This window comes from Panulirus ornatus, chromosome 44 (genome assembly GCF_036320965.1).
Source record: "Panulirus ornatus isolate Po-2019 chromosome 44, ASM3632096v1, whole genome shotgun sequence".
Lineage (NCBI taxonomy): Eukaryota > Metazoa > Arthropoda > Malacostraca > Decapoda > Palinuridae > Panulirus > Panulirus ornatus.
Genome location: NC_092267.1, coordinates 3,891,243 through 3,918,502, shown reverse-complemented (window position 1 = coordinate 3,918,502; position 27,260 = coordinate 3,891,243). Strand labels below are relative to the sequence as shown.

Genomic DNA, 27,260 nt, shown 5'->3' with positions numbered 1-27,260 from the left:
CTATATGTAGGCTGTACTTCTTGGTTACTATTGGCTTAGAGTTGCAGTCTTGATCCTCGGAGGTGGGTGAGGAGACTTGATTATTTTGCGTTACCGATCACAGAATGAACATGGGATTACCGACGCAAATCAGTCGAATCTTGATCCTCATTTGGTTTTCTTTGTCTCCCTCATTCTGCCTGGAGAATGGTAATTCGGCCGCCCAAATTCGCCTGGTGTTAAAAACTAATCGCTATGAAGAACTCGCGAGAGGAAAATGAGTCTATATTGTTAATTTCTTCATTTACATATATTTATAACTTCCAAGGCCGAACCATGTTTAAAGAATATTGGGAATACAAATTCACTACTGTATAAATGTGTATATGTGTACACACAAAACAATAACTATCCTTTCCTTTTGAAAAGTTATATAATATGACATAAGGACGAAAGAATCTGAGAACCTATCAGCCTCAGAGTTAAAACAGGTAATCATTCTGAAACCTATTGTTCACCGGTGTAGAGATACTTTTTGTGCTGTGTGTACATACCAGAGCTGCACTTTCCCGTCGTGCAGATTATCATCAAAGACTTGAAACTACGAGACCGTAGTGATCAGATACAAGTCTTTGTGCTGACACGCAAACCTATACTTAGAAGAGCAGCTGTCGTCGTTCAGAGGCGGGTGCTCATTCATGAGGAAGTCGAGGCAGTCCTGAGCTCCATCGTAGTTATTTGGCTGTCCAGAAGCCCAGTCACTGGTGTGTATAGGGGAGCCACTCAACCATTCCCATTTCCCCTCAAGCTGTATGTCTGTGGCGCCTACCCACACGCGTGTAGTCACTGGAACTAGGTGTACATACATCAAGTTAATCAAAAATTGTGGTGAAGACTGGGGGGAAAATATACATAAGGCTTCTAAATCATATGTATTATATGCCTATCCTGGGTATTTTCGCTGATGCCAGTCGCATTTCCCTCAGAAACAGGAAACATGCCAACACGAGTATGATTATCTCTCTCTCTCTCTCTCTCTCTCTCTCTCTCTCTCTCTCTCTCTCTATATATATATATATATATATATATATATATATATATATTATTATTCATTTATTTTATTTTGCTTTATCGCTGTCTCCCGCGATTGCGAGGTAGCGCAAGGAAACAGACGAAAGAATGGCCCAACCCACCCACATACACATGTACATACATACATGTCCACACACGCAAATATACATACCTATACATCTCAGCGTATACATATATATACATACACAGACATATACATATATACACATGTACATGATTCATACTGTCTGCCTTTATTCATTCCCATCGCCACCCCGCCACACCTGAAATACCAATCCCCTCCCCCCAAATGTGTGCGAGGTAGCGCTAAGAAGACAACAAAGGCCCCATTTGTTCACACTCAGTCTCTAGCTGACATGGAATAATGCACCGAAACCACAGCTCCTTTTCCACATCCAGGCCTCACAGAACTTTCCATGGTTTACCCCAGAAGCTTCACATGCCCTGGTTCAATCCATTGACAGCACGTCGACCCCGGTATACCACACCGTTCCAATTCACTCTATTCCTTGCACGCCTTTCACCCTCCTGCACGTTCAGGCCCCGATCACTCAAAATCTTTTTCACTCTATCCTTCCACCTCCAATTAGGTCTCCCACTTCTCCTCGTTCCCTCCACCTCCGACACATATATCCTCTTGGTTAATTTTTCCTCACTCATTCTCTCCATGTGACCAAACCATTTCAAAACACCCTCTTCTGCTCTCTCAACCACACTCTTTTTATTCCCACACATCTTTCTTACCTTATTATTACTTACTCGATCAAAACACTTCACACCACTTATTGTCCTCAAACATCTCATTTCCAGCACATCCACCTTCCTCCGCACAACTCTATCCATAGCCCACGCCTCGCAACCATACAACATTGTTGGAACCACTATTCCTTCAAACATAGCCATTTTTGCTTTCCGAGGTAATGTTCTCAACTTCCACACATTCTTTAAGGCTCCCAGAATTTTCGCCCCCTCCCCTACCCTATGATTCACTTCCGCTTCCATGGTTCCATCCGCTGCCAAATCCACTCTCAGATATCTAAAACACTTCTCTTCCTCCAGTTTTTCTCCATTCAAACTTACCTCCCAGTTGACTTAATCCTCAACCCTACTGTACCTAATAACCTTGCACTTATTCACATTTACTCTCAACTTTCTTCTTTCACACACTTTACCAAACTCAGTCACCAGCTTCTGCAGTTTCTCACATGAATCAGCCACCAGCGCTGTATCATCAGCGAACAACAACTGACTCACTTCCCAAGCTCTCTCATCAACAACAGACTGCATACTTGCCCCTCTTTCCAAAACTCTTTCATTCACAACCCCATCCATAAACAAATTAAACAACCATGGAGACATCACACACCCCTGCCGCAAACCTACATTCACTGAGAACTAATCACTTTCCTCTCTTCCTACACGTACACATGCCTTACATCCTCGATAAAAACTTTTCACTGCTTCTAACAACTTGCCTCCCACACCATATGTTCTCAATACCTTCCACAGAGCATCTCTATCAACTCTATCATATGCCTTCTCCAGATCCATAAATGCTACATACAAATTCATTTGCTTTTTTAAGTATTTCTCACATACATTCTTCAAAGCAACCACCTGATCCACACATCCTCTACCACTTCTGAAATCACACTGCTCTTCCCCAATCCGATGCCTTCACCCTTTCAATCAGTACCCTCCCATATAATTTCCCAGGAATACTCAACAAACTTATACCTCTGTAATTTGAGCACTCACCTTTGTCCCCTTTGCCTTTGTACAATGGCACTATGCAAGCATATATATATATATATATATATATATATATATATATATATATATATATATATATATATATATATATATATATATATATATATATATCACCTATTTATTCATTATACTTCGTCGCTGTCTCCCGCGTTAGCGAGACAGCGCATGAGAAACAGACGAAAGAATGGCCCAACCCACACACATACACATGTATATACATACACGCCCACACATGCACACATACTTACCTATACAATTCAGCGTATACATACTAAATACATACACAGACATATACATATATACAAATGTACATATTCATACTCGTTGCCTTTATCCATTTCCATCGCTACCTCGCCACACATGATATGGCTCCCCCCTGCCCTCACGCGCGCCCGAGGTGGCGCCAGGAAAGACAACAAAGGCCACATTCATTCACACTCAGTCCCTAGCTGTCATGTGCAATGCACCAAAACCACAGCTCCCTTTCCACATCCAGGCCCCACAAAACTTTCCATGGTTTACCCCAGACGCTTCACATGCCCTGGTTCAATCTACTGACAGCAAGTCCACCCCGGTATACCATATCGTTCCAATCGTTCCAATTCACGCTTTTCACCCATCTGTATGTTCAGGCCTCGATCGCTCAAAATCTTTTCACTCCATCCTTCCACCTCCAATTTGGTCTCGCACTTCTCCTCGTTTCCTTCACCTCTGACACATATATCCTCTTTGTCAATCTTTCTTCGCTCATTCTCTCCATGTGACCAAACCATTTCAATACACCCTCTTCTGTTCTCTCAACCACACTTTTTATTACCACACATCTCTCTTACTCTTTCATTACTTACTCGATCAAAACACATCACATCACATATTGTCCTCAAACATTTCATTTCCAATACATCCACCCTCCTCCGCACAACCCTATCTATAGCCCATGCCTCGCAACCATATAACATTGCTGGAACCACTATTCCTTCAAACATACCCATTTTTGCCCTCCGAGATAACGTTCTCGCCTTCCACACATTCTTCAACGCTCCCAGAACCTTTGCCCCCTCCCCCACCCTGTGACTCACTTCTGCTTCCATGGTCCCATCCGCTGCTAAATCCATTCCCAGATATCTAAAATACTTCACTTCCTCCAGTTTTTCTCCATTCAAACTTACGTATCAATTGACTTGTCCCTCAACCTTACTGAACCTAATAACCTTCCTCTAATTCACATTTACTCTCAGCTTTCTGCTTTCACAAACTTTCCAGACTTAGTCACCAGCTTTTGCATTTTCTCACCCGAATCAGTCACCAGCGCTGTATCGTCAGCGAACAACTGACTCACTTCCCAAGCACTCTCATCGACAACAGACTGCATACTCGCCCCTCTCTCCAAAACTCTTGCATTCACTTCCCTAACAACCCCATTCATAAACAATTCAAACAACCAAGGAGACATCACGCACCCATGGCATAAACAGACATTCACTGGGAACCAATTACTCTCCTCTTTTCCTACTCTTAGACATGCCTTACATCCTCGATAAAAACTTTTCGCTGCTTCCAGCAACTTACCTCCCACACAATACACTTCTAATACTATCCACATAGCATCTCTATCAACTCTATCCTATGCATTCTCCAGATTCATAAATGCTACATACAAATCCATTTGTTTTTCTAAGCATTTCTCACATACATTCTTCAAAGCAAACACCTGATACACACATCCTCTATCACTTCTGAAACCACACTGCTCTTCCCCAATCTGATGTTCTGTACATGCCTTCACTCTCTCAATAAATACCCTCCCATATGATATCACAGGAATACTCAACAAACGTATACTTCTGTAATTTGAACACTCACCTTTATCCCCTTTGTCTTTGTACAATGGCACTATGCATGCATTTCGCCAATCCTAAGGCACTTCACTATGAACCATACATACATTGAATATCCTCACCAACCAGTCAACGAGACAGTCTTCCCCTTCTTAAATTAATTCCAATGGAATACCATCCAAACCCGCCGCCTTGACGGCTTTCATCTTCCGCAAAGCTTTCACTACCTCTTCTCTGTTTACCAAACCTGGCCCTCTCACTTCGCACACCACCTCGACTGAAACACCCTATATCTGCCATATTATCATCAATAACATTCAACAAACCTTCAAAATTCTCACTCTATCTTCTTCTCACATCACCAACACTTGCTATTACTTCCCCATTAGCTCCCTTCACTGATTTTCCCATTTGTTCTTACGCACTTTATTTATCCCCTTCCAAAACATCTTTTCATTCTCCCTAAAATTGAACGATACTCTCACCCAACTCTCATTTGCCCTCTTTTTCACCTCTTGCACCTTTCCCTTGACCTTCTGCTTCTTTCTTTTATACATCCAGTCATTTGCACTATTTCCCTGCAAAAATCGTCCGAATGCCTCTTTCTTCTCTTTCACTAACAATCTTACTTCTTCATCCCACCACTCACTAATCTTTCTAATCTGCCCACCTCCCACCTTTATCATGCCATAAGCATCTTTTGCGCAAGCCATCACTGCTTCGCTAAATACATCCCATTCCCCCCCCCCCCCCCCACTTCTTACGTCATTTGCTCTCACCATTTTCCATTCTGCACTCAATCTCTCTTGGTACTTCCTCACACAAGTCTCCTTCCCAAGCTCACTTACTCTCACCACTCTCTTCACCCCAACATTCTCTCTTCATTTCTGAAAACCTCTACAAATCTTCACCTTCGCCTACACAAGATCATGATCAGACATCCCGCTAGTTGCCCCTCTCAGCACATTAACATCCAAAAGTCTCTTTCACGCGCCTATCAATCAACACGTAATCCAATAACACTCTCTGGCCATCTCTCCTACTTACATATGTACACTTATGTATATCTTTTTAGACCAGGTATTCCCAATCACCAGTCTTTTTCAGCACACAAATCTGAAAGCTATTCACCATTTCTGTTTAGAAAACTGAACACCCCATATACAGCAATTATTCCCTCAACTGCGACATTACTGACGTATGCATTCAAATCACCCATCACTATAACCCGGTCTCGTGCATCAAAGCTGCCAACACACTCACACAGCTGCACCCAAAACACTTGCCTCTCATGATCTTTCTTCTCATGACCAGGTGCATAGGCACCAACTATCACCCCTCTCTCTTCATCCACTTTCAGCTTTACCCATATCAATCTAGAGTTTACTTTCTTACACTCTGTCACATACTCCCACAACTCCTGCTTCATGAATAGTGCTGCTCCTTCCTTTGCTCTTGTCCTCTCATCAACACTATTTGTCCAAGGGGAAATGAAACACGATAAGTTCCCAAGTGCACTTTCGTGTAATAATCACATCATCAGGGAAGATACAAGAAGGAACCGTCAGTTGATATACAACGAAGAGATGTAGCTAGGGCGCCATTTGGTGAACAAATGACTGCCCGAATGGAGGTGTGATGCATTCAAGTCTGGCAACATCCGTATCATAAATTTCTTATGTGGACAAGAAAGGGAACTGTTTACAAATCTTAACAATGAATATGTCCAATTTGTATAGACTTTTACTAAAATTAATATCACAATTCTTTGTGTATCTAGTAATAGAAGATTCAATGATATTTTTCGTCGTACAAGAGTTAGAGTTGATAACTGATTTGGCATTACTCCAGTCAATACAATGATCATAGTTTTTAACGCGATTAAACAAGGCATTTGATTCTTGTCCTGTTCTTATACTATATTTATGTTGCTTAAGTCTAACAGAAAGATCCTTACCAGACTGCCAAACATAAAACTAATCACAATTTTAAGATGGTATTCTATATATGCATCCTGCAGAACTTTCTGGCGAGTCCCTGATTAAGATATTCTTTACAGTATTATTGTTGGTGAATATCTTGATCAGAAACTCACCAGAAAGTTCTGCAGGATGCATCTATAGAGTACCGTGTAAAAATTGTGATAAGTTTTATGTTGGGCAGACTGGTAAGGATCTTTCTGTTAGACTTAAGCAACATGAATATAGTATAAGAACAGGACAAGAATCAAATGCTTTGTTTAATTATGTTAGAAATTCTGATCATTGTACTGACTGGAGTAATGCCATCTTAGTTAATAACTAACTCCTATACTATATGAAATATTGAATCTTCTATCATTAGATACATAAAGAATTGTAACAATTTTTGTGAAGGTCTACATTTTTGGACAGTTTCACAGTTGGTAAGATTTGTAAACAGTTCCCTTTCTTGTCCACATGATAAATTTATGAACGCACCCGACTTCCATTCGGGTAGTCCCTTGTTTACCAATTGGCGTCTTAGCTACGCCTCTTCGCTGTATATCAACCTACTGATACTTCTTTCTTGTATCTCTCCTGATGATGTGATTATTACACGAAAGCGCACTTGGGAACTTATGTTTCATTTCCCCGTGGACATATAGGAATATACTTGATCACTTGATGTTAAAGGTACCTGGAGAACATAGGACATTCAGTATGATGAACTGAATTGATTTACAGCTTTTGAATTGTGTGATGAAAAAAAGGGAAGGCGATTGGGAATACCTAGTTCAAAAAACAGAGACAAACACAAGTATACGTCATGTGAGTAGGAGAGATGGTCAGCGGGCATTACTAGTTTAGATGCTATTGAGAGGACTGCAAAAGAGAGACTTTTGGATGTGAATGTGCTGAGGGGGGAAGCGTAGGTGAAGATCTCTCAAGGTTTTGGGAAAAGAGGGAACGATATGGCCGAGGAAAGATATGTGAAAGTGAGCTAGCTTAGAAAAGAGTCTTGTGTGAAGAAATACCAGGAGAGATCGAGCGTTGAATGGCTAAAGATGAGAGTAAACGAAGTCAGAGGAGTTTGGGAGGAATGGAAAGTATTTTGGGAAGCAGCGTTGGCATGTGCGGGAGATGCGCGTGTCATGCGGAAGGTGGGAGGGAGGCAGGTGAGAAAGGGTAGTGATTGGTGGATGATGAAGTAGAGTTATTGGCGAAAAAGAGAGAAAAGAAGAAGTTTATTGGCGGTACTTGCAAAACAGGAGCGCATATGATTAGATGTGCAAGAGAAAGCGGCATGACGCCAAGAGGAAGGTGCAGGGGTTGAAAAAGAGGGCAAATGGCAGTTGGGGTGAGAGAGTATCAGTAAATTACAGGGATGATAAGGTGTTTTGTAAGGAAGTTCATGATATGAGAAAAACAGGAGAACAGATGGGAACATCAGTGGGGGGGGGGGGGGGAGCAAATGAAGAAGTGGTGACAGGTAGTAATGAGGTGAGCAGGAGATGGAGAGAGTGCTTTGAAGGACTGTTGAATGTTTTTGATGACAGGATGGGCAGATGTAGGGTACTTGAGTCAGGGAGATGCAAAGTGAGAAAATCATGGGAAATAGTTTGGTGGAAAGAGAAGTGGTGGTGAAAGCCTTGCGGAAGACGGAATGTGGCAATGCGGCTGAAGTGGTGACAGATAGTAATGAGGTGAGCAGGAGATGGAGAGAGTGCTTTGAAGGACTGTTGAATGTTCTTGATTACAGGATGGGCAGATGTAGGGTACTTGAGTCAGGGAGATGCGAAGTGAGAAAATCATGGGAAATAGTTTGGTGGAAAGAGAAGTGGTGGTGAAAGCCTTGCGGAAGATGGAATGTGGCAATGCGGCTGGAGTGGATGGTATTACAGTTGAACTACTTATGAAAGAGGATGATTGTGTTGTTGGCCGCTTAGTCAGGATTTCTAACGTATAAATGGATCATGGTGAGGTGACTGAGGATTGCCGGAATGCATGTTTAGTACCACTGTATAAAGGCAAAGGGGACAAAGGCGAATGTTCGAGTGTATCTGAATAGGGCGTATGGGGTAGCAGTAACTGAGAGAACGAAGGTATGTATCGAACCATAAGACTGGGGAAGAAGAACGTGGTGGCAGAGTTGGTAGAGGATGTGTGGATCAGGCGAGAAATACTTACGAGAGAGAGAAGGATTTGTATGTGACATTTATGGATCTGGAGAGAGCATATGACAGGGATAATTACAGATGCCTTGTGGAAGGTCTCATACGGTGTAGGAGAAAAACTACGGGAAGCGGTGAGCGTTTTTATCAAGGGCGTAAGACCTGTGACCGAGTAAGAGAAGAGGAGAGTGAATGGTTCCCGGTGAAGGTCGGTCTGCGGCAAGGGTGTGTGATGTAACTATGGCTGCTTAATCTGCTTAAGGATGGGGTAGTGAGGGGAAGTGAATGCAAGGGTCTTTGAACAGGGGGAAAGTATGCATTCTGCTAGGGGTGAGGAAGGCCCTAGTCAATTGCTGTTTCATGATGACACAGTACTGGTGGCAGGTTCGAAAGAGAACCTGCAGAAGTTGAAAACTGTGTGTGTGTGTATGTGTGTGTGTGTGTGTGTGTGTGTGTGTGTGTGTGTGTGTGTGTGTGTGTATGTGTGTGTGTGTGTGTATGTGTGTGTGTGTGTGTGTGTGTGTGTGTGTGTGTGTGTGTGTGTGTGCGTGTGTGTGTGTGTATGTGTCTGAAAGGAGGAAACAGAGATTTAATATGAATAAAATCAAGGTTATTAGGTTTAGCAAGGCAGAGGGACAAGATAGTTGAAGGAGCGAGAATAAATGGAGAAAATTTGGAAGAGGAGGAGCCCAAAGGACCTCAGTGGAAAATGGAGAGATTATCTTAAATTGGAAGAGGAGGAGCCCAAAGGGCCTCAGTGGAAAATGGAGAGATTATCTTTAAAAAAAATATTGCCTATACGTAAGACATAGAAATTCAGAGGCTTATCATGCTTGGTCCACAAGGAACCTCGACTAATACTGGAGAAATGGGGGAGTTGCACGAAGCCTGTGAATATGATGGAAAGTTAACTGGCACCAGTGACATATCCGTGAGGCCCCACTGATACAAAACTCCCCTCTTAGACTGTACAGTTATACATGGGTCATTACGTAATCTAAATGTCATCAAGAACACTAGGCAAGTATGCCAATAGGTGTGTACATGCAACCTAGTGGTCCATTATGATCATCTAAACACTAGGCAAGTATGCCAATAGGTGTGTACATGCAACCTAGCGGTCCATTATGATCATCTACAGCTCAGATCTAGCGACTGGCTACCTCCACTGTCGAGCAGGAAAGAAAAGAGCGCAAAGACTCTCTCAGGTGTGGCCAAATCCCCATCCAGTCCTTGGCAGTGCTGACGGGCGTTATCCCACGAGAGAGAGTGGGGGCTCACGTAGAAACACTCGTCTAGTATCCTGCTGTATGGCGGAGGGCAATGTCGCTCTGGGAAAGAGAGAGAGAGAAAGAGGGGAGAAAAAATGATATTTTTCAGTGTTGCTGTTCCTGGCTCACGTCTTGTCACCATATTCTTTCATGCGAGACTTAGAAATTTTGTTTGATTAAGACAGTATGGCCAACTGAATGCATCAATCAAGGTCATGTCTTTAACGCCATGTATATGTATATGAGCCAGGTACGTATTTCACCGACCAACAACCCCCCCCCCCCCCCCCCCCCCAGCTGGGTTGACTGTGGACCGACTGCCGCAACTAGGATTCGAACCTATGTGCTCGAACGCAGGCGGGCCCGTGGATGTGCCACGGTCAGCGACGCTCTAGCCGCTTCACCACAGAGGTGGGTAAAACATGTAGCTTATTAATGCTATACATAGCAATGTGCTCATCCTACCTGTTCATCCCTTTACTAGGAAAGCCATTGGCTTATTAAGCATAAGCTGCTACCCTGCTGATCAGAGTCCTCAAGGTAGATGAGGACCAGAAACTGCCATAAAGCAAAGATAGCGAGTAGCGCTCACCGCAGGATGATTAAGGGTGACAAAGAACGAGTCTTGTGAGTTACCCGTTGTCAGGTGTGATGCGAGAGACCAAGAGGCAGTTTAGTTGAGGACAGGCAAGCTAGCAGCTCACGTGTGGGTATGGCGAAAAGAGAAAAGACAGGTCCAAGGATGGAAGCTTGATAACCACTGAAGTCCTGGTTCACACCCACCCCAATACCCTGGCGGGTAGAACCGGTGATATACCCTCCCTGGGTCTGGCTGCCTACCCCTCGCTCCCTCAGAGAGAGAGAGAGAGAGAGAGAGAGAGAGAGAGAGAGAGAGAGAGAGAGAGAGAGAGAGAGAGAGAGAGAGAGAGAGAGAGAGAGAGAGAGAGAGAGAGAGAGAGAATCTGGCTCATGAAGATCAACGTTGAGCCAAACAGACCAAGACTCCCGAAGACGGCCATACTCCGACTCAAACCACCTCGAGGCCTCTGCACGTTGAACCTCCCACAGTCAATCCCGCCCAGCCACGTAACCTCAAACCCACAACACTGACCCCTTTCCCCCACCACACCCAGGACCTCCAAACCCCCATAAAAAACCCCGTCTCCCTCGCCAACGTCAAACCCACTCGTCTCAAGGAAAAATAAACACACACAAACCCTTCTGATCCGTCAACCTTACGAGGTCGTACGCAAACACCGAACCTCAGGACAGCAAAACACGACTATATTATAGAGCCCCACTTCACTGACTGGCTCCCCACTACACCACAGATCAGCGAGAAACCAAATTAAGAACTAAACAGGAATAATTCTCGCCTATTTAACCTTCATATGAACAATCTAACATCTACTAACACTAGAAAAACAAACGCTTTTGACTCGCTTATAATGAGAGTACCAGGCCAACGTTGCTCTGGGCAACAGCTATTGTGCCTCAATCCTCACACACACGTATCATTTAAAAATCCCCGGTGTATCTAACCCATCAACTGAGCCACTACGGTCAGTTACACGCGGGTGTGGCCATATCAGACGAGAAAGACATAAAAAATCTTTGAGTACTTTCCAGCTCCCCGACGTCTTTAACCAGTAAAGATAATTAAGCTATCAATAAGCCTGGTTCATATCGCTACAACCTATATCACCTTCGCTCCCTCAAGACCTCTACGAGATGTCTTATGTTATCTCATTACTACAAGGTCCTTACGAAACCAGAACCAGCCTACAGTATTGGCGATTTTACCAGACATACAAATGGAATAAAACTCGAAGCTAAAAAGATGTTGTACTGACGTGGGAAAAAAGCTTCTTTTCGTATAGGTGTGTTGAGCACTGGAATAAGTTACCGTCAGACAAAGCGAATGCTAAGACTATAAATACCTTCTAAATTTGTTTCGACAAATATTCTATAAATTCAGGTATACCCTGAGAAAAACGCCACAAACAAACTGTATAAATGACAGCGTTAACGGGGACACTAGAGGGCTAATGTGCAGCAGCGGGGAGTCAGTGATAATTTAAAAAAACTGCCGAGCAGAATTACCTGTTGTGTCTTGTGTAAATTCTTATATAAAATCCTCAGGCACCCTACCACAAACACCACGGGCAGATATATATATATATATATATATATATATATATATATATATATATATATATATATATATATATATATATATATATTTTTTTTTTTTATACTTTGTCGCTGTCTCCCGCGTTTGCGAGGTAGCGCAAGGAAACAGACGAAAGAAATGGCCCACCCCCCCCCCATACACATGTATATACATACGTCCACACACGCAAATATACATACCTACACAACTTTCCATGGTTTACCCCAGACGCTTCACATGCCCTGATTCAATCCACTGACAGCACGTCAACCCCGGTATACCACATCGCTCCAATTCACTCTATTCCTTGCCCTCCTTTCACCCTCCTGCATGTTCAGGCCCCGATCACACAAAATCTTTTTCACTCCATCTTTCCACCTCCAATTTGGTCTCCCTCTTCTCCTCGTTCCCTCCACCTCCGACACATATATCCTCTTGGTCAATCTTTCCTCACTCATTCTCCCCATGTGCCCAAACCACTTCAAAACACCCTCTTCTGCTCTCTCAACCACGCTCTTTTTATTTCCACACATCTCTCTTACCCTTACGTTACTCACTCGATCAAACCACCTCACACCACACATTGTCCTCAAACATCTCATTTCCAGCACATCCATCCTCCTGCGCACAACTCTATCCATAGCCCACGCCTCGCAACCATACAACATTGTTGGAACCACTATTCCTTCAAACATACCCATTTTTGCTTTCCGAGATAATGTTCTCGACTTCCACACATTCTTCAAGGCCCCCAGGATTTTCGCCCCCTCCCCCACCCTATGATCCACTTCCGCTTCCATGGTTCCATCCGCTGCCAGATCCACTCCCAGATATCTAAAACACTTCACTTCCTCCAGTTTTTCTCCATTCAAACTCACCTCCCAATTGACTTGACCCTCAACCCTACTGTACCTAATAACCTTGCTCTTATTCACATTTACTCTTAACTTTCTTCTTCCACACACTTTTCCAAACTCAGTCACCAGCTTCTGCAGTTTCTCACATGAATCAGCCACCAGCGCTGTATCATCAGCGAACAACAACTGACTCACTTCCCAAGCTCTCTCATCCCCAACAGACTTCATACTTGCCCCTCTTTCCAAAACTCTTGCATTTACCTCCCTAACAACCCCATCCATAAACAAATTAAACAACCATGGAGACATCATATATATATTTATATATATATATATATATATATATATATATATATATATATATATATATATATATATATATATATATATATATATATATATATATGCAAAGGTGAGTAATGTGGCAGTTGAGGGAATAATTGGTATGCATGGGGTGTTCAGTGTTGTAAATGGAAATGGTGAAGAGCTTGTAGATTTATGTGCTGAAAAAGGACTGATGATCGGGAATACCTGGTTTAAAAAGCGAGATATACATAAGTATACTTATGTAAGTAGGAGAGATGGCCAGAGAGCGTTATTGGATTACGTGTTAATGGACAGGCGTGCGAAAGAGAGACTTTTGGATGTCAATGTGCTGAGAGGTGCAACTGGAGGGATGTCTGATCATTATCTTGTGGAGGCTAAGGTGAAGATTAGTATGGGTTTTCAGAAAAGAAGAGTGAATGTTGGGGTGAAGAAGGTGGTGAGAGTAAGTGAGCTTGGGAAGGAGACCTGTGTGAAGAAGTATCAGGAGAGACTGTGTACAGAATGGAAAAAGGTGAGAACAATGGAAGTAAGGGGAGTGGGGGAGGAATGGGATGTATTTAGGGAATCAGTGATGGATTGCGCAAAAGATGCTTGTGGCATGAGAAGAGTGGGAGGTGGGCTGTTTAGAAAGGGTAGTGAGTGGTGGGATGAAGAAGTAAGAGTATTAGTGAAAGAGAAGAGAGAGGCATTTGGACGATTTTTGCAGGGAAAAAATGCAATTGAGTGGGAGAAGTATAAAAGAAAGAGACAGGAGGTCAAGAGAAAGGTGCAAGAGGTGAAAAAAAGGGCTAATGAGAGTTGGGGTGAGAGACTATCAGTAAATTTTAGGGAGAATAAAAAGATGTTCTGGAAGGAGGTAAATAGGGTGCGTAAGACAAGGGAGCAAATGGGAACTTCAGTGAAGGGCGTAAATGGGGAGGTGATAACAAGTAGTGGTGATGTGAGAAGGAGATGGAATGAGTATTTTGAAGGTTTGTTGAATGTGTCTGATGACAGAGTGGCAGATATAGGGTGTTTGGGTCGAGGTGGTGTGCAAAGTGAGAGGGTTAGGGAAAATGATTTGGTAAACAGAGAAGAGGTAGTAAAAGCTTTGCGGAAGATGAAAGCCGGCAAGGCAGCAGGTTTGGATGGTATTGCAGTGGAATTTATAAAAAAAGGGGGTGACTGTATTGTTGACTGGTTGGTAAGGTTATTTAATGTATGTATGACTCATGGTGAGGTGCCTGAGGATTGGCGGAATGCTTGCATAGTGCCATTGTACAAAGGCAAAGGGGATAAGAGTGAGTGCTCAAATTACAGAGGTATAAGTTTGTTGAGTATTCCTGGTAAATTATATGGGAGGGTATTGATTGAGAGGGTGAAGGCATGTACAGAGCATCAGATTGGGGAAGAGCAGTGTGGTTTCAGAAGTGGTAGAGGATGTGTGGATCAGGTGTTTGCTTTGAAGAATGTATGTGAGAAATACTTAGAAAAGCAAATGGATTTGTATGTAGCATTTATGGATCTGGAGAAGGCATATGATAGAGTTGATAGAGATGCTCTGTGGAAGGTATTAAGAATATATGGTGTGGGAGGAAAGTTGTTAGAAGCAGTGAAAAGTTTTTATCGAGGATGTAAGGCATGTGTACGTGTAGGAAGAGAGGAAAGTGATTGGTTCTCAGTGAATGTAGGTTTGCGGCAGGGGTGTGTGATGTCTCCATGGTTGTTTAATTTGTTTATGGATGGGGTTGTTAGGGAGGTAAATGCAAGAGTTTTGGAAAGAGGGGCAAGTATGAAGTCTGTTGGGGATGAGAGAGCTTGGGAAGTGAGTCAGTTGTTGTTCGCTGATGATACAGCGCTGGTGGCGGATTCATGTGAGAAACTGCAGAAGCTGGTGACGGAGTTTGGTAAAGTGTGTGGAAGAAGAAAGTTAAGAGTAAATGTCAATAAGAGCAAGGTTATTAGGTACAGTAGGGTTGAGGGTCAAGTCAATTGGGAGGTGAGTTTGAATGGTGAGAGGCTGGAGGAAGTGAAGTGTTTTAGATATCTGGGAGTGGATCTGTCAGCGGATGGAACCATGGAAGCGGAAGTGGATCATAGGGTGGGGGAGGGGGCGAAAATTTTGGGAGCCTTGAAAAATGTGTGGAAGTCGAGAACATTATCCCGGAAAGCAAAAATGGGTATGTTTGAAGGAATAGTAGTTCCAACAATGTTGTATGGTTGCGAGGCGTGGGCTATGGATAGAGTTGTGCGTAGGAGGATGGATGTGCTGGAAATGAGATGTTTGAGGACAATGTGTGGTGTGAGGTGGTTTGATCGAGTAAGTAACGTAAGGGTAAGAGAGATGTGTGGAAATAAAAAGAGCGTGGTTGAGAGAGCAGAAGAGGGTGTTTTGAAATGGTTTGGGCACATGGAGAGAATGAGTGAGGAAAGATTGACCAAGAGGATATATGTGTCGGAGGTGGAGGGAACGAGGAGAAGAGGGAGACCAAATTGGAGGTGGAAAGATGGAGTGAAAAGGATTTTGTGTGATCGGGGCCTGAACATGCAGGAGGGTGAAAGGAGGGCAAGGAATAGAGTGAATTGGAGCGATGTGGTATACAGGGGTTGACGTGCTGTCAGTGGATTGAATCAAGGCATGTGAAGCGTCTGGGGTAAACCATGGAAAGCTGTGTAGGTATGTATATTTGCGTGTGTGGACGTGTGTATGTACATGTGTATGGGGGGGGTTGGGCCATTTCTTTCGTCTGTTTCCTTGCGCTACCTCGCAAACGCGGGAGACAGCGACAAAGTATAAAAAAAAAAAAAAAAAAAATATATATATATATATATATATATATATATATATATATATATATATATATATATATATATATATATATATATATATATATATATGTGGTATACCGGGGCTGACGTGCTGTCAGTGGATTGAATCAAGGCATGTGAAGCGTCTGGGGTAAACCATGGAAAGCTGTGTAGGTATGTATATTTGCGTGTGTGGACGTATGTATATACATGTGTATGGGGGGGGGTTGGGCCATTTCTTTCGTCTGTTTCCTTGCGCTACCTCGCAAACGCGGGAGACAGCGACAAAGTAAAAAAAAAAAAAAAAAAAAAAAAATATATATATATATATACCTGATTTATATATATATATATATATATATATATATATATGTATATATATATATATATATATATATTTTTTTTTTTTTTTCTAAGTACAAGCAGTTGAAATGTCATAACAGCGTCACTCTCCCTTTCTCGTACGTGTATATGCCAGTCAATAATTGCTACCCTCCTGAAATTAAAGTATCGAACATTTAGTATGTATATATATATATATATATATATATATATATATATATATATATATATATATATATATATATATATATATATATTGCCTTGTTGATGTGGCCAGAGCAACAATGGAAGGAGTTAGGACCTTACAGCCAACGAGTCTTGAGGTATTCTCCTGCTGACTACGAGGGACAGTGTGTGTAAATATTGATACATCAGTGTCATAGCTACAGCAACAACAACATTGGCCATCTTTTGGTTATGTTTGGCGCCGAGTTCCACTGAGGATTGCGATCAACCCCGGGAACTTCCTCCACCAGTTGTATAAGGCCAACACGTCCTGATATCCCATCGGTTGTGTCATGAGGAAGCATCGCGTACTGTGGCGTTTGGTTGCTGTTGAAGGTACAGGACATAGGAGTTGGAAGATTATTAGCAACAGTCTTCGTTATCATTTCATAATGGGGGACGAGGAGATAATCAGGCGTCGATTGATGATTGATGGAGATGGAACAGGAGATGCACGAGTCATGATGATGTTCATGAAACACTTCATTAAATGGTGTTCAACAGATTATTCACCACAAGAGAGAGGTCTGGTGGCTACATAACACACCACATTGCCCGCTGAACCTTCGCTGCGTCGAGAAGAGGAGTGAACATGAGCTGCTCCCCGTATCACACAGCGTTTGGTTCATCTGGCCTCCGTCTGCGCCACACTGCACAGAACCAAGTCTTCCGGAAGTCAGCACCACAAATAAAGCATCCTCCTCGAAGGCTCAGAGTGGGGTGCCTAAATGTGTGTGGATGTAACCAAGATGTGAAGACCCTTACTGGAAAAACAATCACTCTTGAAGTAGAACCTTCAGACACAATTGAAAATGTGAAGGAAAATAGTGAAATTGGAGAAAAAATGTAGCTTAGACATTGAAGCTTATTGATACAGTGGTTAAATTGATGAGAACTGCTATTGACGTTTGTGTAAATAAATTATACATTTCCTTTTTTCCATAGCCAGAGGTTGAACCATTATGTGACATTCATTTTTTTCATTCATTTCAAGCTAGAAGTTTCAGTTTTCTAAATTGTTTCTTACATTTTTCATATGTATATATATGTATGTGTGTGTGTGTGTGTATATGTGCGTATGTATGTGTATGTGTGTGTATGTGTATATGTATATATATATGTATATCATCCCTGGGGATAGGGGTGAAAGAATACTTCCCACGTATTCCTCGCGTGTCGTAGAAAGCGACTAGAGGGGACGGGAGCGGGGGGCCAGAAATCCTCCCCTCCTTGTATTAACTTTCTAAAATGGGAAACAGAAGAAGGAGTCACGCGGGGAGTGCTCATCCTCCTCGAAGGCTCAGAGTGGGGTGCCTAAATGTGTGTGGATGTAACCAAGATGTGAAAAAAGGAGAGATAGGTAGTATGTTTGAGGAAAGGAACCTGGATGTTTTGGCTCTGAGTGAAACGAAGCTCAAGGGTAAAGGGGAAGAGTGGTTTGGGAATGTCTGGGGAGTAAAGTCAGGGGTTAGTGAGAGGACAAGAGCAAGGGAAGGAGTAGCAATACTCCTGAAACAGGAGTTGTGGGAGTATGTGATAGAGTGTAAGAAAGTAAATTCTCGATTAATATGGGTAAAACTGAAAGTTGATGGAGAGAGGTGGGTGATTATTGGTGCATATGCACCTGGGCATGAGAAGAAAGATCAAGAGAGGCAAGTGTTTTGGGAGCAGCTGAATGAGTGTGTTAGTGGTTTTGATGCACGAGACCGGGTTTTAGTGATGGGTGATTTGAATGCAAAGGTGAGTAATGTGGCAGTTGAGGGAATAATTGGTATACATGGGGTGTTCAGTGTTGTAAATGGAAATGGTGAAGAGCTTGTAGATTTATGTGCTGAAAAAGGACTGATGATTGGGAATACCTGGTTTAAAAAGCGAGATATACATAAGTATACTTATGTAAGTAGGAGAGATGGCAGGAGAGCGTTATTGGATTACGTGTTAATTGACAGGCGTGCGAAAGAGAGACTTTTGGATGTTAATGTGCTCAGAGGTGCAACTGGAGGGATGTCTGATCATTATCTTGTGGAGGCTAAGGTGAAGATTTGTATGGGTTTTCAGAAAAGAAGTGTGAATGTTGGGGTGAAGAGGGTGGTGAGAGTAAGTGAGCTTGAGAAGGAGACCTGTGTGAGGAAGTACCAGGAGAGACTGAGTACAGAATGGAAAAAGGTGAGAACAATGGAAGCAAGGGGAGTGGGGGAGGAATGGGATGTATTTAGGGAATCAGTGATGGATTGCGCAAAAGATGCTTGTGGCATGAGAAGAGTGGGAGGTGGGTTGATTAGAAAGGGTAGTGAGTGGTGGGATGAAGAAGTAAGAGTATTAGTGAAAGAGAAGAGAGAGGCATTTGGACGATTTTTGCAGGGAAAAAATGCAATTGAGTGGGAGATGTATAAAAGAAAGAGACAGGAGGTCAAGAGAAAGGTGCAAGAGGTGAAAAAAAGGGCAAATGAGAGTTGGGGTGAGAGAGTATCATTAAATTTTAGGGAGAATAAAAAGATGTTCTGGAAGGAGGTAAATAAAGTGCGTAAGACAAGGGAGCAAATGGGAACTTCAGTGAAGGGCGCAAATGGGGAGGTGATAACAAGTAGTGGTGATGTGAGAAGGAGATGGAGTGAGTATTTTGAAGGTCTGTTGAATGTGTTTGATGATAGAGTGGCAGATATAGGGTGTTTTGGTCGAGGTGGTGTGCAAAGTGAGAGGGTTAGGGAAAATGATTTGGTAAACAGAGAAGAGGTAGTGAAAGCTTTGCGGAAGATGAAAGCCGGCAAGGCAGCAGGTTTGGATGGTATTGCAGTGGAATTTATTAAAAAAGGGGGTGACTGTATTGTTGACTGGTTGGTAAGGTTATTTAATGTATGTATGACTCATGGTGAGGTGCCTGAGGATTGGCGGAATGCGTGCATAGTGCCACTGTACAAAGGCAAAGGGGATAAGAGTGAGTGCTCAAATTACAGAGGTATAAGTTTGTTGAGTATTCCTGGTAAATTATATGGGAGGGTATTGATTGAGAGGGTGAAGGCATGTACAGAGCATCAGATTGGGGAAGAGCAGTGTGGTTTCAGAAGTGGTAGAGGATGTGTGGATCAGGTGTTTGCTTTGAAGAATGTATGTGAGAAATACTTAGAAAAGGAAATGGATTTGTATGTAGCATTTATGGATCTGGAGAAGGCATATGATAGAGTTGATAGAGATGCTCTGTGGAAGGTATTAAGAATATATGGTGTGGGAGGAAAGTTGTTAGAAGCAGTGAAAAGTTTTTATCGAGGATGTAAGGCATGTGTACGTGTAGGAAGAGAGGAAAGTGATTGGTTCTCAGTGAATGTAGGTTTGCGGCAGGGGTGTGTGATGTCTCCATGGTTGTTTAATTTGTTTATGGATGGGGTTGTTAGGGAGGTAAATGCAAGAGTTTTGGAAAGAGGGGCAAGTATGAAGTCTGTTGGGGATGAGAGAGCTTGGGAAGTGAGTCAGTTGTTGTTCGCTGATGATACAGCGCTGGTGGCTGATTCATGTGAGAAACTGCAGAAGCTGGTGACTGAGTTTGGTAAAGTGTGTGGAAGAAGAAAGTTAAGAGTAAATGTGAATAAGAGCAAGGTTATTAGGTACAGTAGGGTTGAGGGTCAAGTCAATTGGGAGGTGAGTTTGAATGGAGAAAAACTGGAGGAAGTGAAGTGTTTTAGATATCTGGGAGTGGATCTGGCAGCGGATGGAACCATGGAAGCGGAAGTGGATCATAGGGTGGGGGAGGGGGCGAAAATTCTGGGGGCTTTGAAGAATGTGTGGAAGTCGAGAACATTATCTTGGAAAGCAAAAATGGGTATGTTTGAAGGAATAGTGGTTCCAACAATGTTGTATGGTTGCGAGGCGTGGGCTATGGATAGAGTTGTGCGCAGGAGGATGGATGTGCTGGAAATGAGATGTTTGAGGACAATGTGTGGTGTGAGGTGGTTTGATCGAGTGAGTAACGTAAGGGTAAGAGAGATGTGTGGAAATAAAAAGAGAGTGGTTGAGAGAGCAGAAGAGGGTGTTTTGAAGTGGTTTGGGCACATGGAGAGGATGAGTGAGGAAAGATTGACCAAGAGGATATATGTGTCGGAGGTGGAGGGAACGAGGAGAAGAGGGAGACCAAATGGGAGGTGGAAAGATGGAGTGAAAAAGATTTTGTGTGATCGGGGCCTGAACATGCAGGAGGGTGAAAGGAGGGCAAGGAATAGAGTGAATTGGAGCGATGTGGTATACCGGGGTTGACGTGCTGTCAGTGGATTGAATCAAGGCATGTGAAGCGTCTGGGGTAAACCATGGAAAGCTGTGTAGGTATGTATATTTGCGTGTGTGGACGTATGTATATACATGTGTATGGGGGGGGGGGGGTTGGGCCATTTCTTTCGTCTGTTTCCTTGCGCTACCTCGCAAACGCGGGAGACAGCGACAAAGTATTAAAAAAAGAAAAAAAAAAGAAATATATATATATATATATATATATATATATATATATATATATATATATATATATATATATATATATATATATACATATCTGTTTCCCCTCTTAGAAAGTTAAAAGTTAAAATACAAGGGGGGGGGGGGGGAGGGTTTCTAGCCCCCCCGCTCCCGTTCCCTATAGCCGCCTTGTACGACACGTGAGGAATGCATGGGAAGTATTCTTTCTCCCCTATCCCCAGGGATAGTGAAGGGGGCTAATGGGGAGGTGATAACAAGTAGTGGTGATGTGAGAAGGAGATGGAGTGAGTATTTTGAAGGTTTGTTGAGTGTGTTTGATGATAGAGTGGCAGATATAGGGTGTTTTTGGTCGAGGTAGTGTGCAAAGTGAGAGGGTTAGGGAGAATGATTTGGTAAACAGAGAAGAGGTAGTAAAAACTTGGCGGAAGATGAAAGCCGGCAAGGCAGCAGGTTTGGATGGTATTGCAGTGGAATTTATTAAAAAAGGGGGTGACTGTATTATTGACTGGTTGGTAAGATTATTTAATATATGTATGATTCATGGTGAGGTGCCTGAGGATTGGCGGAATCCTTGCATAGTGCCATTGTACAAAGGCAAAGGAGATAAAGGTGAGTGCTAAAATTATAGAGGTATAAGTTTGTTGAGTATTCCTGGGAAATAATATGGGAGGGTATTGATTGAGAGGGTGAAGGCATGTACAGAGAATCAAAATGAGGAAGAGCAGTGTGGTTTCAGAAGTGGTAGAGGATGTGTGGATCAGGTGTTTGCTTTGAAGAATGTATGCGAGAAATACTTAGAAAAGCAAATGGATTTGTATGTAGCATTTATGAATCTGGAGAAGGTATATAACAGAGTTGATAGAGATGCTCTGTGGAAGGTATAAAGAATATATGGTGTGAGAAGCAAGTTGTTAGAAGCAGTGAAAAGTTTTTATCGAGGATGTAAGGCATGTGTACGAGGAGGAAGAGAGGAAAGTGATTGGTTCTCAGTGAATGTCGGTTTGCGGCAGGGGTGCGTCATGTCTACATGGTTGTTTAATTTGTTTATGGAGGGGTTGTTAGGGAGCTAAATGCAAGAGTTTTGGAAAGAGGGGCTAGTATGCAATCTGTTGTGGATGAGAGAGCTTGGGAAATGAGTCAGTTGTTGTTCGCTGATGATACAGCGCTGGTGGCTGATTCGAGTGAGAAACTGCAAAAGCTGGTGACTGAGTTTGGTAAAGCGTGTGGAAAAAGAAAGCTGAGCGTAAATATGAATAAGAGCAAGGTTATTAGGTACAGTAGGATTGAGGGACAAGTCAATTGGGAGGTAAGTTTGAATGGAGAAAAACTGGAGAAAGTGAAGTGTTTTAGGTATCTGGGAGTGAATTTAGCAGCGGATGGAACCACGGAAGCGGAAGTGAGTTATAGGATGGGGAACTGGCGAAAGTTCTGGGAGCGTTGAAAAATGTATGGAAGACGAGAACGTTATCTCGGAAAGCAAAAATGTGTATGTTTGAAGGAATAGTTGTTCCAACAATGTTATATGGTTGCGAGGTGTGGACTATAGATAGAGTTATGCGGAGGAGGGTGGATGTACTGGAGATGAGATGTCTGAGGACAATATGTGGTGTGAGGTGGTTTGATCGAGTAAGTAATGAAAGGGTAAGAGAAATGTGTGGTAATAAAAAGAGTATTGTTGAGAGAACAAAAGAGGGTGATTTGAAATGGTTTGTTCACATGGAGAGAATCAGTGAGGAAAGATTGACAAAGAGGATATATGTGTCAGAGGTGGAAGGAACGAGGAGAAGTGGGAGACCAAATTAGAGGTGGAAAGATGGAATGAAAAAGATTTTGAGTGATCGGGGCATGGACATGCAGGAGGGTGAACGGCGTGCAAGGAATAGAGTGAACTGGAACAATGTGGTATACCGGGGTCGACGTGCTGTCAGTGGATTGAACCAGGGAATGTGAAGCGTCTGGGGTAAACCCTGGAAAGTTTTGTGTTGCCTGGATTTGGAAAGGGAGCTGTGGTGTCGGTGCCTCATTACATGACAGCTAGAGACTGAGTGTGAACGAATGTGGCCTTTGTTGTCTTTTCCTAGCGCTACCTCGCACACATGCGGGGAATGCATGGGAAGTATTCTTTCTCCCCTATCCCCAGGGATAGTGAAGGGGGCTAATGGGGAGGTGATAACAAGTAGTGGTGATGTGAGAAGGAGATGGAGTGAGTATTTTGAAGGTTTGTTGAGTGTGTTTGATGATAGAGTGGCAGATATAGGGTGTTTTGGTCGAGGTAGTGTGCAAAGTGAGAGGGTTAGGGAGAATGATTTGGTAAACAGAGAAGAGGTAGTAAAAACTTGGCGGAAGATGAAAGCCATTCCTCCATCTGTTTCCTTGCGTTACCTCGCTAACGCGGGAGACAGCGACAAAGTATAATAAAAAAAAATGATATATATATATATATATATATATATATATATATATATATGAACACTAATAAGGTATTTTGGCGCTCAACACACGAGCTCAGGCTTCCCATCCTTCATGAGTTACGATACTTGGAAATGTAAAAACCCACAGCAATATTCACATCAGGCAAGGCGACCTCGCAAGCAGAGATCATATTCCCAACCCTCTCTCCTCCTCTCTTCCCATAGACAACGGCTGGCTACCGGGGAAAACAAAGTGGAATTCAACGAAACAATCACGTAATGAGATACACAAGGCTCCAGAGAGGTGGTAAGACACTCTCGAACAAATACAAAGATACGAGACAATATCATTCCCTCTGCTTACTCCAGGAATCATCGTAACCAGATACACTAAAATCCTGGCCTACACCAAGTCTCTACGACTAGCCATCTGCTGTGCATCACCAGTGTAAAAACCCCACAGCAGACCTGAATGGATGGGAAAAGACAAGAGAACATCATATCCCTAAGCTGGGTAAATACAATCACCTCCCCAGTGCAGAGAGGCAGCGACCCAAAAGCATTCTGGTGAGGAGTCGAACGCTACCAAGGGAATCTAAGTTGATTAGGGCGAGAAGAAAACAGACACTACAACCAAGATCAGGAAATAAGAGAGAATCGACTGGTCGACTTGGAACAGAGACAGAACCTCCCCACACCAGACCATAACAGACTCAGCCCGACCGTCCACAAACAACTGCTTCTCAGTGGTATTCAAACCTGCCGGAACTTCGTATAACCATCCAGAAGAACCGAAGAACTCAGCCTCGGGAAAAGTATACATGATAAGGCATATCAGTACGCTACCTCCAAAAGGAACTCAGTACCCTCTCAACATCAGTGCTATGATAAGCTAGATTGCATTCCCAGGTTAAGAAAAAAAAGATGCTAAATTAACATTAATACGAAAACCAGAAATGACAAAAAAAAAAGAAGAAAAACTCCGTAGAACTTCCGTTCTCATATCCCGCCTTGAACTCCCAAGGAATATATAAAAAAAAAAAGACCGAAGGTTAAGAGGTCATCTTGAAGACAACCTCCTCTACAGACCCTAATGGCTGGAGGGACGAAGGCACCATCTAAGCCATCGCGACTGCGACATGGGTAAACAAAAAAAAAATTCTCTTATCCTCTGGATATAGAAAATCGTTGTATGATCATACAAGGAGACATAGGTAAAGCCCTCGAGAAAGCGTCGATAAAAACAGCCGACAATATACAATACAACAACAACAACCAGGGCATAGCGGAGATGGGAGAGAGAGAGAGAGAGAGAGAGAGAGAGAGAGAGAGAGAGAGAGAGAGAGAGAGAGAGAGAGAGAGAGAGAGAGAGAGAGAGAGAGTGTGTGTATTGTGTTACTCCCTAAACCATCGTCCAAGGAGATATAAACAACACTGCGACGTCAGCCACGGGAGGGCATCCCCAGGGTTGGGTCCTGTGACCCACACTGTTCATGGTAGCTGACACTTGCCCACCAGCTGGTGCCAAGAGCACAGACATCATCTGTGCCGCCACACGAATAGCTGTCTCGAGCAACGCACCCCCCCAGAACATACACATCCCGTCTGGTGCAGTCAAAAGGCAAAAAGACTGAACAAATTCGACAAAAAAGGGCTGGAAGAATAAAAGAGTAAAAGCCATCGACATAATCACATAAGGTAAGTAAGGTGGCGCACAACAAGAGCTGCAGAACCTTGGGTCAAACATGATCGTCAAAGGGTTTGATAGCATATCATATCAGTAAGACATCCGCACAGGGTCAGGTGGCCCTAACCAGAGTGTATAGATTGTGGCGCCTTCCAGAGGACGGAGAATTACACCAACTCAAGGCCATGATAACCTACTCACCTATACTGACATTCCTCGCCCCCCCTTACGTCGAAAACAACAGTAGAACAACACGAACGATCGAATATCAAACCAGTTGGTTCATACGTAAGAAAAGCAGCCCAGAAAATATGGCGGAGACATTGAGACAACGATGACAGAAACCACAGACTAATTCAAGACCTCGACAATAGTACAAATATAGAATACCCTTGGTTCCCTCGAAGGCTCAAAGCACTCAGGGAGGCTACAGTCAACCATCAATGTGTGCAAGGAACAATGTTTAGCTTTGGTCTATTAAACCTTCAAAGCCCCACGAACACAACATAAATACATAGAAACACATACGCATCCTAGGTCTACAGGGGATCTTAATAGATCAGGCACCAAAAAACATGTTTCCAGAGAGAGAGAGAGAGAGAGAGAGAGAGAGAGAGAGAGAGAGAGAGAGAGAGAGAGAGAGAGAGAGAGAGAGAGAGAGTCACTGTGGTATATGGGGGTGGCTTTCAAAGATACTATAACTCCAGAGCTCGTATATATGTAACACCTTTTGGCCTAAAGTGAACCAAATTATCTAAATCTCTGGACTGTTGAGTCTACCAAAACGTATTCAAGTGACTACAATTTTCTCTAATACTCTCACTTTCATCATAAAGCTTCTAACATTTGAAGGTTAACTATAACAAACAATCTCTCTCGTCTCAGCACAGACAATCACTGAACGATCATAAATGTTGTGAGCATTGGTCCACAGTGTCGTCTGCTCATCACCACGATGGGACTCAGCAATTGAAAGTTATTTGGACAATTAGAATAGGCTAACAGCTGCGTCACAGAGACATTATAGATAATATACCGTGTTTAGGGTGTGGACAATGTAGTTAGGAAGAGGAGGGAACGGGTTTCGCATTAGATACAATCCGCTTACCTTGCATGATTGCGTGCGTGGTGTTGCCCAGCTCCTTTAAAATCTGGGCTTGTTGGGAGAGCGCTATGTTAATCATGAATATGGCCGAGCGCATCTCGTTAATAGCTGGCTCACTGTCATTGACCGCAGTCGCGGCCACGACCAGAGATAGGAGAATGTAGAACGTAGCGACCATGATGATCTTCAGCCCCTGCTACAGGAGTTGTTTTGCTGGTGCTTTGCTGAGATCGAGGTGTTGAGAACGTATGCGTACATTTATGTGGCTTGATATGAAAGGCTATCACTAATTATCGATCAAGAAGAATAAAATGCAGGGTATATATCAAATATACAACAAAGAAACATCAGAATCACTATGACTTACCGCGTTATACACACAGTTTGCAGGGTAGGAGGAGAGTGACAGATTTGACTTCAGTGGTGGTGTCGTCAGCCAGTAAGCTGCTTATTGCCAAACGCTTCCAGTAACTTTAGCTAGAATTATTCAATCCTTCTCGGAGAAATTTCAACATCCCCTTTTAGGCTCTTTTTTTTTTTTTTTTTCTAAATTCAGTGTTGAAAAGATGCTACTCCTGCCACTCTGGTTAATGACAATGAATGATTATTGATAAAAGATCAGCGGAAACTTCTACAACTTAGTTTACAACGGAGGGAAAATGATCTCGAGACTTTGAAGAACTTGGTGTTGTGACAGCCGCTCGTGTTTATGTTCTCGGAACGGCCCAGCAACGTACGTAGCGACACGGGATAAATCCTCTTGACGGCCCTGCTACATATGTAGCGTCACGGACTAACAGTCC

The 27,260-nt window shown here is 43.0% G+C and overlaps 1 protein-coding gene across 1 annotated transcript; it reads right to left on the bottom strand.

Annotated features, from left to right (window-relative positions):
* Positions 1 to 267: 267 nt before the first annotated feature.
* LOC139762674 (echinoidin-like) lies at positions 268 to 27,040 on the bottom strand. Its single transcript, XM_071687629.1, has 4 exons — positions 26,825 to 27,040; positions 26,461 to 26,681; positions 9,978 to 10,145; positions 268 to 831 (listed from the first exon to the last, which is right to left on the bottom strand). Exons 2-4 carry the CDS (start codon positions 26,633 to 26,635, stop codon positions 581 to 583), a joined length of 594 nt encoding a protein of 197 aa, XP_071543730.1. The 5' UTR covers positions 26,636 to 26,681; positions 26,825 to 27,040; the 3' UTR covers positions 268 to 580.
* Between the last annotated feature and the right edge of the window lie 220 nt (positions 27,041 to 27,260).

Excerpts from the sequence above, each read along its gene's own strand:
- LOC139762674 (XM_071687629.1), bottom strand. The coding sequence starts at position 26,635 with ATGGTCGCTACGTTCTACATTCTCCTATCTCTGGTCGTGGCCGCGACT. Across the intron at positions 10,146-26,460 it reads CACGCACGCAATCATGCAAG|AGCGACATTGCCCTCCGCCA; the intron begins GTAAGCGGATTG and ends TCTCTTTCCCAG. Across the intron at positions 832-9,977 it reads TTTCCTGCTCGACAGTGGAG|TTCCAGTGACTACACGCGTG; the intron begins GTAGCCAGTCGC and ends ATGTACACCTAG.